Genomic DNA, 10,846 nt, shown 5'->3' on the forward strand with positions numbered 1-10,846 from the left:
TGAATTCAACTGTTGCCAATGTTTGACTTCTAGAGATATGGTCTGGGGTAAATGAACAGTCAACCAATAGGTTGAGCTATTCAAAAGAGTCTAGGGGAGTCAGGTGCCCAACTCCTATTGGATGGGAATAACTTAGTCCCAGCCTCCTGCCCAAGATCAGCCAGAAAGTCTGTGGAGAACAAGACATGGAAGCCTGATCTCTTCCTTCCCTGTCCAGTGTGTTCAGCCAAAATTCCATACATGTGCCCACTTTCATCACTCTTCCCATCCCATCCTAGTACTGATGGCATGCAATTTTTGTCCCATTTAAGAAAGACACCACCCTCTGAAAGAAGAAATTCTCCCTGTGAAAATGGAGCAGATTCTTCACACAAAATAAATATAACTAGTTGAACAATGGAACTATTTTCATGGAGAAAACTATATCCGTCTTTGTTATCCAAATTCAAAACTTTTGCAACCTGCTTACTAAATAAATAATAGCTCTATTTAGCTACTCATTTTTTTTCCAGGGTGTCCTGCTTACTGTGCATCAATCTGTTGTACTGTCAATTCTTCATGGCAGCAATCATGGGCACTTTTAAGTTTGTTAGTTCTGGTCAACATTTTTACCATCATTGTTTTTCCAATTTCAAAGTGTAGTTACATCATAATAGAATTTTTTTTTGCTGGAAAATCTAAATTTTGAAGTAAAATATTTGATTTTTGCGTTGGGAAAATCTAAACAAAAATTTTATTTCAATTTGACCTCTCAAAATTACATCGTAGATTTTCTTTCAAAATGTCAAGCTGAAAAAAAATATTTTGAGTTGACATTTCATTTTAAAATGACAAAATTACTCTTCTGAATGTAATTTAGATCAAAATATTGATTGAGAATGAAATTGACACTTCAAAAGGATGGTTTGTTTCAATCAAAATGGACAAAATGAAATGTTTAAATATTTCTGCATTCAAATATTTTATGATTTTTCCTTTCACAAACATGTTGACATTTCAACTTTATGACCTATTTTGGGTTTAAAACAAATGTTGAAATATGGAATTTACTGAGTGATGGAAATTTTTTTTTCTGACCATCTCTAACATTTCTACAGAACCAAACATGACAAGGTATTAATCTCACCTAATTGTAATATAAAATAAAGAACCTGGAAATACCACTTCTTCTTGTATTATTATGTATTTGTTATATTTAGGTTCTTTGGGTCAAGGACTTCCTTGAATTTTATTTTAAGCACAAAGACTAGTAGTTGGTTGGTGTTTAATAGATGCTTGATAGTAAAAATCTTCTGTAATTTGAGGAAAATAAATGGGCAGATATATTGCAGACGTTTATATATTAATGCACATAAAGTATTTTGAGATCTCTGGGACAAGGCTGCTACTGAAGAACACTGCTCTCTTCTTGTAATGCCATTGTCTGTGTCACAGAGCCATAAAAATAGCCATTCTGAGACATACCAGCCATCTAAATCTGCTATCCCATTTCTGACAGTGACCAGGAACAGATGTTCAGAGGAAGATTCAAGAACCTCACAATAGACATGATATTTAGTATCCCTTCCAGTAATGTTATCATAATTAATCATAATAAATCTGGATATTTTTATTACCCAATCTCTTTTTGAATGTTGCTACATTTATGGTCTCAGTGTATCCCAGTGGCAAGGAGTTCCACAGTCTAATCATGTGTCTCCTTCAAACCATCTGCACATGCATGGAAAACCATCCCAACATTGCTGCACCAAATCACCCCCATCATCTTATGCAGATTCGAAAGAAAGAAAGAAAGAAAGAAAGAAAGAAAGAAAGAAAGAAAGAAAGAAAGAAAGAAAGAAAGAAAGAAAGACCTGACTGAATGGGCTTTTTCCATTCAGCTATTCTGGTTTTTGTGCATTTCTTCTTCACTAAAGACATGATACTGCATGCACTTGAGTGTTTAGACTAAATGGACAGATCCCCATAGCCTTTCTGCATGTAGATATCCAGCTGAGGATAGCAGGACTTTCACTTTTAGACCACCTGCAGTCTTGAGCCCAAACAACATTGTGTATGACCCCAATCCTGCAGACAGATTCACAGTGATGGCAGTGGTCCATACTCACACTAAATTTCAATTATTCATTTGTTCTACCTGTTCACTGGAGTGAGCCTTTTGCAAGACTGGGCACTATGTTAATATTTATATGAACATTTGAGGTTTCACGAAGCCTATTGAAGTGAAGAGTGAGATCTACAAGGTGGTAATTAGGCCTGCACTTTGGTAGTGCTCTGAATGCTGGGTACTGAGCAAGAGACAGGAGCAGATCTTGAAGACAGTGGAAAGAAAACCATTAAGATGGGTGCTTAGAGTTACAAGGATTGACCATGTTTGGAATGAACAAAGTAGGGGAAGTGTGAAGGTGGTACCAGTTATAGAAATGCTGAGGGATTCCAGGCTTAGAGGGTTTGGCCATGTGAAAAGAAGATCGGATAACAGGGGGTTAAATTTAGAAGGGGAGGGTAAGAGAAGGGTAGGTAGACCCAGAACTAGGTGGATGAATGTCACAGTAAAGGATTTGATTAGCTGCAGAGTTTCCGAGGAATAGCATTCAAGACAGACTGGAATGGATTAGAAGGACACAAAAAGCCAATCCCATATAGATGGGAGTAAGGCTAGAAGAAGAATTGAGTCCAGTAAGTGCAGTAAAAGATTGAGACACTATATTTCAAGATTGTCACTGTGACAGATATGAAAGTGTCCTTTAACATCCTGCACAAACCTTAATGAATTAAGTTAAACCTTATTGAATTAAAGTAAATATCTTTGAAGTTGGTTTTATTAAAACGCAAATATTTATGTACTATTACAGTATTTTATGGAGCTCATTTAGGAGGAAGTTCTGATTAGTGCAATCTCTGGGAGACATTAGGAACTTCCAAGGACATTTGGGGACAAGACATGTGAAGTGGATTTTCAAGGAAATTCTAGGGGAGGGAGGAAGGGAATGTGACTGACTCCTCTGGAATCCCTCATTTTGAACCCGCACTTTGAGCAGAGACCTATTGTCTGGCTGATTACATTTTCAAGGTCTCTTCAAAGAGCCAACGTGGATAAATAAGTCACTCACAGAGTCAGGAGTTGTTCTTGTTCTGAGCTGAGGATGTGATTTACTTGAAACAGCAGGAAAAATCCTGGGAGGGGATTGAAGGAGAGCTTCTACCAGAGCCCAGGCTGCAGTTGGCGTGATCACTGTTAAGCTTATTAGCATATGTGTAGATTCTTTTATTATTTTTAATATGTTTTCTCTGTAGTAAGAAATAATGACTAAAAACATGCTTGCTTAGAAAGAGCTGTGTGGTAACTTAAAAACATAGCAATTACCCTCTTTAGCATCTGTAAGGAGAAAAGTGAAGCTGGTCTGTTAGGCAGGCTGTCTTTTGCTGGAAATAACAAATTGAAGGCTGGGAACTGGTCATCCTCAAAATACCCACCCCAGCTGGGAGAGACATGTGGGTCACCTCTTAAGATAGGCAACGGCTGGGGAGTGGGAACCCTGAGAGTGGGTGCTCTGGCTGGACTATAGAGGGAGAATACAAATGCAGTTGGTCTGAACTGTGACAGTCATTTTACAATTTGCCCCATGTAAGGAGCAAACCGCATTCAGCAGACCGTGAGAGTCGCTATCCAGTTGCTGGTTCCCAGCCCCATGATCCCTTTCCTAGGGAAAACAATGTCCTCCCAATGCAGGTTTAGCTCCCTTGAGGTGCTGGCTGACTTCATGTCCACAAGATATGGAATATCTGTCTCATAGAGGATGTCCTACCCATTGCACAATGACCTGAAGAAAAATTCTGTGTAGTTCGAAAGGTTGCCTCTTTCACCAACAGAAGTGGCTCAATAAAAGATATTAGCTCACCTATCTTGTCACTCAGATAGATAGATTAGGTATATGCTGGTGGAGGGATGGATGCCACACAAAGAGGAACAAAGAGAAATAGTGCTGATAGTGTACTGTGACATAACATATTATACAATCCAAAATTATGTATAGCAATCATATGAGGAAATGTTCAGAAATGTATGGGGTAGTTTCTGATCTCTTAAAAAAGGCATAGACACATGTTGTTCATTAGTCAGTCAAATGTTAGCGGTGAATGTTGGCCTTGAGTTATTTGTGAAGTCCTCCTGCTTTCTCTGAATGCTTTGACAAATAATTTGGATGGGCAATTTCTTTTGCCATGGGGTTACTAATGACCTGCTCATGGTTCATATAGATGGCAACCACATTGAATGGGTGAATAGGTTTTTGTACCTGGGTAGTTGTTTGACAGCATGAGTTTCTATATCTGAAGAAGTCACACATCTGATGGGTCTTGTGCAAATGACATTTCGACATCTTCAAAAGCCTCTGTTTGGGAGGCAGAATGTCAATGTGAAAACTAAGAGACAAATATTCAATATGGTAGTGATGGCAACCCTGTTAAATGGAGCAGAAACATATTCATTAGAAACAGGTGAGAAGGGGAAATTAAACAGTTTTCAGTGTCAAAAGTTATGCCATATCCTTGACATCCATAGATTTGATTTTGTCACAAACAAGGAAATACTTAAATGATCCCAGCAAGTTGCAGTCTTGCATTAGTTGAGAAGAAGATGACTGCAATGGTGGGGGTATGCACAATGTTCAGAAGACCGTATGCTTTTACAGAAGGTTTATAGAGCTGAGGTAGAAGGAAGTAGAGCATGAGTGCAACCATGAATGAGATTGAAAGATGCAATTTTGTGGGATTTCAGAAACCTAAATCATTCCATCCTGACTCTTGTGAAATGAAGAAGAGTTGCAAAGGACCATTCAAGATGGAAACCCATTCTACGTGCCACCATGGCTGCATTAGAGCCAGGTGTTTCTGCTGCTGTTGTTTTGCTTTTTAAATTCAGCAGCACAACAATTTAAGAGAGACTGAGAAAGCCCTGCCCCAAAATACCTTATAGATCAAGTTGTTAGTGCTGTGGAGAGTTGTTAAGGCTGCTCAGTGCTGCTGTTCTTGGATCTCCGGTGTCAGCTGCACGAGCAGGGAATGCAGCTTACCGATTCAACAGACCTCTATGTTGTTCATAAAGAACAACCACAGGCTTGTTTTTGTGGCGAAGGCCCTCAGCCAGGTTTATTGTCAGCAAAGCACAGTACAAGCGCCCTGTCCAAGGTGTCACAGGGACACTAACAAATGTATTTCTGTGACAAGATAGGACACCAGGGTCCTGTCCCCTCGGCCGATACAAAGATGCCCCTCAGGACTTCTCCTTTTATACATTGATACAAACAAGTGCCATATTACACTCCGGATGTTGTTACTTACCACCCTTATACTCGTACCTGCTAGTTAGAACAAAACATCCTCACCCATTATTCTGTCGTCCCCTCCTTATCTTTATGAAGGGTAAGTGTGTTCTTGTACCATCTCTTAGGAATGTGTATACATTGTTACTCGAGAGAGCTGTGTGTTATGTACCATCCTCTCTGGTCAGGAATGGGCTTACCTGATGCATTGCTATTCTGTCAAAGACAGGCCTACTCTGGTTCCAAGCGTTTGGTTAATACAGTTACTTAGGCTTAGGTTTCCAGCAAGGCCTATGGCACAGAGATTAAAGCACTTTCCTGAGAGATAGGAGACCTAACTTCAAATCTCTTCTCTACATCAGACAGAGAAGGAATTGCATGAGGATCTCCCATGACCCATGTGAGTTCCCTAACCACTAGGTTAAAGGTACTGGGGAGGCACTAAGGTGCCCTGTGTTGCTTTGTGAATTTAGTTGGTTTTTGTTTGTTTGTTTGTTTGGCCCTGGATGAAACAATTTGGCTTTTATTTTTCTAATTCACAAATAGTATAGGGTCAAGCAAACTGCATTTTTCAGTGAATAAACGACTTGTCTGAAAAGTTTTACCCAGTTGTATTCAGAAAAGCTCCTTCTTTGTCTCATCTCCTGTTCTTTCCTGCCATCTTATACAGTCTATTTGATCCTTTCTGATCCCTTAACCTGTTTATCCAGGTATTGGTGATTTTTTAAGGATGTCTGGTCATTCCCCATTCTTTCTCCTCTGCTGCACTCTTGTGGTAATTATACATTAAGACTAAGACCTTCAAAGGAGTCTTAGGGAGAGGAAATGTGCTGCTGTTTGCACATCTAAGTCCTTCAGCTACTTTGAGAATCTGAGCCTAAATACATGCCTTTTTAATTGACTGTCACTGAGATTGGGTACCTAAATCACTTGGATCCTATGATAACCCAATCCTCAATGTTCTCATTCTTAGGTACCATATACCATTGCTTAAGGGCTGACCCAGCACAATGTCACTGGGAGCTTGTTACAGAGAGTGAACTCCAGGGATTGTCCCAGGGGGAACAAGACAGCATTTAAACAACTCTCAAGAATCAGCACCTAGTCTTGGAGTCAGCTAAGGAAAAACTCTTTGCTTCACTCCCACTGTTTACCCGGAGCAGTGAAACCCCTCAAGGTGTGTAGGGTTAAGAATATTGGATCTCCTTGGATGCTGTATTCCAGAGACAGACAGATTAGATAGACAAAGCAATAAGGAGGTAGGTAGACGAAGAAAAGAGAAAATCACAGGTCAGAATGATCTCACCATATTTATGATCTGCACTTAAAAGGCAAGTGAGTTGATTCATATTTTTAATCCTTTTTATTTTTTGTTTCCTTTTCATTTCAAAAGGCCAGATTGTGCCCCTCTTATCTAGGGGTGGGTCTCTGCATAGTCCCATTGACGTCTTCCTGGCTGCAGCAGTCTGCTCACACAGACTTAGCTACAGCACAGGGGCCATGGCTGGCAAAACTGATTTTCTTCAATCGCCCAGCTCTCTCTTTCTCTCTCTTTCTATCGGCAGCACTAAGATAGCTGAGATCAGTTGGTGCAGTAGTTTGTATTGATTGTGTGTGTGTGTGGGGGGGGGGGGGGGACATTCTCTGGGAAATGCACTTGGAATTGAATTTTCCTGTGCACAGAATCTGCCTATGTTGGCATTCAGATTCAATTAAAGATCCATCTCTTTTCTTAGGCATTTGTCTCATCAGCTGATAATGGAGGGAAACTTTAATTTCTATTTAGGGTCGTATGGGGACAAACATTATTTTGACATTGGACAGAACATTGATTTCATTCCCTTTTCCATTAATAACTGAGGTCCAATTAACCTTTCACTTCCAGGAGAGCAAGATAAGTTCTCTACTGTATATACAGGCTGATATTCAAATGTGCAGAAAGCTGAGTCAAAAATCCCACTGAGTTGGAGTTTAAGTGACTTAGGAGGAAAAGTCCAATTAATTTTCTATCAGGCCCCTCTTTTCAAAATTATGTCACTGTGTCGAGATAATGTTTTCTGGTCACATTCATTTCTTCTTGATACTGATTCGCATTACCTTCTCATAAACAAACTAGAGAAATACAACCTAGATGAAGCTACTATAAGGTGGGTGCATAGCTGATTGGAAAACAGTTTCCAGAGTTTCGTTATCAGTGTTTCACAGTCATGTTGGAAGGGGATAACTAGTGGGGTCCCGCAGGGATTGGTTCTTGGTCCGGTTCTGTTCAATATCTTCATCAATGATTAGATAATGGCAGGGAGAATACACTTATAAAGTTTGCAGATGATATCAAGCTGGGAGCGGTTGCAAGTGCATTGGATAATAGGATTATAATTCAAAGTGATCGGGACAAACTGGAGAAATGGTCTGAAGTAAATAGAATAAAATTCAGTAAGGACAAATGCTAAGTACTCCACTTAGGAAGGAACAATCAGTTGCACACATACAAAAAGGGAAAGGACTGCCTAGGAAGGAGTACTGCGGAAAGGGATCTGGGGGTCATAGTAGACCACAAGCTAAATATGAGTCAACAGTGTAATGCTGTTGCAAAAAAAAGCATCATTCTGTGATGTATTAGGAGGAGTGTTGTAAGCAGCACACGAGAAGTAGTTCTTCTGCTCTACAGTGCGCTGATTAGGCCTCAACTAGAGGCTGAGAGGGGACATGATAACAGTTTTCAAGTACATAAAAGGTTATTATGAGGAGCATGGAGAAAAATTGTTCTTCTTAACCTCTGAGGATAGGACAAGAAGCAATGGGCTTAAATTGCAGCAAGGGTGGTTTATGTTGGGCATTAGAAAAACTTCCTAACTCTCAGAGCGGTTCAGCACTGAAATAAATTGCCTAGGAAGGTTGTGGAATCACCATCATTGGAGATTTTTAAAAGCAGGTTGGACAAACCACTGTCAGGGATGGTCTAGATAATACTTATTCCTGTCATGAGGGCAGGGGACTGGACTAGATGACCTCTTGAGGTCCCTTCCTGTTCTATGATTATTATTCTTTTTGAAAAATCCTAATGATTATAATAGACAAGAATCCAGTTATATACTACAGATATTAAATAGTGTTTTCAACATAATAGTCTAGAACAACTGTCAGACTGTAATGGAGAAGGAGATTATTTACATAGATTTGGCCAGATGTCCAGCTATTGTAAATTGGCCATAGTTTGATTGCAGCCAATCTGGCAGTTCCCATGCTGGTGTAACACAGCTGTAGCTCTATTGAAGTCATAAGGACAGATTGCAGAGAGAGAGAGAGAGAGAGAATAAATTCCTTTATAGCCTAGTGGCTAGAATAGTCACCCCGGATGCAGAAGACCAAGTATACAGTAACCCTGCACTGCCTCTTTTATGATTTATCCATAGAGGAACAGCTTCAAGAGGAGAGACTGAGGGAGCCCTACATCATACTATCCCTTAATCAGGGCTGAGCAGGGTATTTGTGAATACCAGTAGGACCAGATTCTGGGACTTTGGCACCTAACTGCCACTTTAGACGCCGAAGTCCTTTTGTGTATCCAGCCTATTTTGTCTATTTAAAACACACAAATGCCATCTGCCATCTCTCTTTCTCTAAATTCAGTCTATACATTTTACAGAATTGAATAGGACTCTCTTTACGTTCATCTTATGGAACAGATGATCTCCACATACTCTTTCCGTTTATATTTATGATAAGTGTTAATTTCATTTTTTTCAGGTCTTCCAGGTCACAGATTTCCTGAATAAATGACAATGAAAAATCAAACCACGGTGACCGAATTTATCCTCCTGGGACTTTCAAGTGACCCAGAGATGCAGATTTTCCTCTTCTTGGTGTTCTTAGTTATTTACCTAATCACTCTGGGTGGTAACATAGTGATCATGGTGGTGATAAGAGCTGATTCTCACCTTCACACCCCTATGTTCTTCTTCCTCTTCCATTTATCCTTTGTTGATATCTGCTATTCCTCAGTCACGGTGCCTAATATGCTGATGAACTTCCTAGCAGAGCACAAAACTATTTCTGTCAATGGCTGCATTGCCCAGATGTTCTTTTTTATCCTCTTGGGTGGTACTGAAGCTTTCATTCTCTCAGCCATGGCTTATGACCGCTATGCTGCCATCTGTGACCCATTGCGTTACGTGGAGACAATGAGGAAAGGTATCTGTGTTCAGCTGGTTAGTGGTGCATGGACCATGGGCTTCTTCTTTGCCCTTATTAATACAATTTTTGCCCTCAAGTTGCATTTCTGTGGGCCCAATCAAATCAGTCATTTCAGCTGTGAGCTCCCTCCTCTGTTACAACTGTCCTGCACTGACACCCTCACCAAACAAGTGGTGCTACTTATTTCTGCTTTGGTATTTGGTTTGAGCTCCTTCCTCCTCACCCTAATCTCCTACAGTCACATCATCTCCACCATCCTGAGGATACGCTCTGCGGAGGGCAGGCATAAAGCCTTCTCCACCTGCAGCTCCCACCTGATTGTGGTTGGCTTGTTGTACGTGACAGGTTTTCTCCAGTACACAAAACCCAGCTCAGTCTCCTCTGTGGTTCTGGATGAAATGTTCTCCATCCAGTACACCATCTTGACCCCCTTGTTAAACCCCATTGTCTATAGCCTGAAAAACAAGGAGGTGAAAACAGCTCTAAGGAATGTATTGTGGAAATTCAGGTTTCTCAATTAGTGTTGATTCTCTCTTTTCTTTTTTTTTAAGTCAGAGACCATAGATTTGTGAGTAACTAGTGTTTGGGACATTCTCAGCTTAGAGAATGGCACTTTGGGCCAAATCCTCCACTGGTCTAAATCAGTGCAGATCCATTGAAGTAAATTGGCCAAATCCCCAGCATGTATAAATCAGCAAAGCTCCATTGGAACCAATGGGTGCTGGAGTTAGACTCACAAAGGGTCTTGAACAGGAGAAATTGAGAGAGATATCCCATGACGCAGTGGCCAGGGCATATGCATGGGAGGGGACAGATCCCTGTTTCAGTCATTTCTCCGTCTCAGACACTTGAAGCGGGGGTCTTTCACATCTGAGATAAGTACTATAACCATTGGGAAAAAGGTTATGCCAGAGCTCATGTTCCTAATTCTGTCTCCTTGTTTGCACAAAATCAAATGGATATAATTGACCATGACCAAATTCAGGCTGGAAATTAGAGAAAGGTTTCTCACCCTCAGAAGGGTGAAGTTCTGGAACAACCTTCTCATAGGAGCTGTAGGGATGCACATATTAATTAGTTTTAAGAAAGATTTGGATAAATTTATGATGGTGTGATGGTTGGGGGCAGGGCTCAGCAACCCTGGGCCTCACTTCTGGTTTATGTCTTATATTCCTAAAGGACATACTTCAGGGTTTCAGTCGGACACCACGGTTCATGAAAGAATCCTGCCTCCTCCCACCAATGTATTCTGGGAGGGTTTTTTTTGTTTGTCTCCTTCCTCTGAAGCATCAGAGATGGAGATAGGATCTTGGATGGGATGGGTCAGG

The 10,846-nt window shown here is 40.5% G+C and overlaps 1 protein-coding gene across 1 annotated transcript; it reads left to right on the forward strand.

The window, feature by feature from the left end:
• The first annotated feature begins 9,100 nt into the window (after positions 1-9,100).
• On the forward strand, positions 9,101-10,039 carry LOC101938168 (olfactory receptor 5A1-like). Its single transcript, XM_005312448.2, has one exon. It carries the CDS (start codon positions 9,101-9,103, stop codon positions 10,037-10,039), a length of 939 nt encoding a protein of 312 aa, XP_005312505.2.
• Positions 10,040-10,846: the final 807 nt, after the last annotated feature.

This window comes from Chrysemys picta, chromosome 12 (genome assembly GCF_011386835.1).
Source record: "Chrysemys picta bellii isolate R12L10 chromosome 12, ASM1138683v2, whole genome shotgun sequence".
Classification (NCBI taxonomy): domain Eukaryota; kingdom Metazoa; phylum Chordata; order Testudines; family Emydidae; genus Chrysemys; species Chrysemys picta.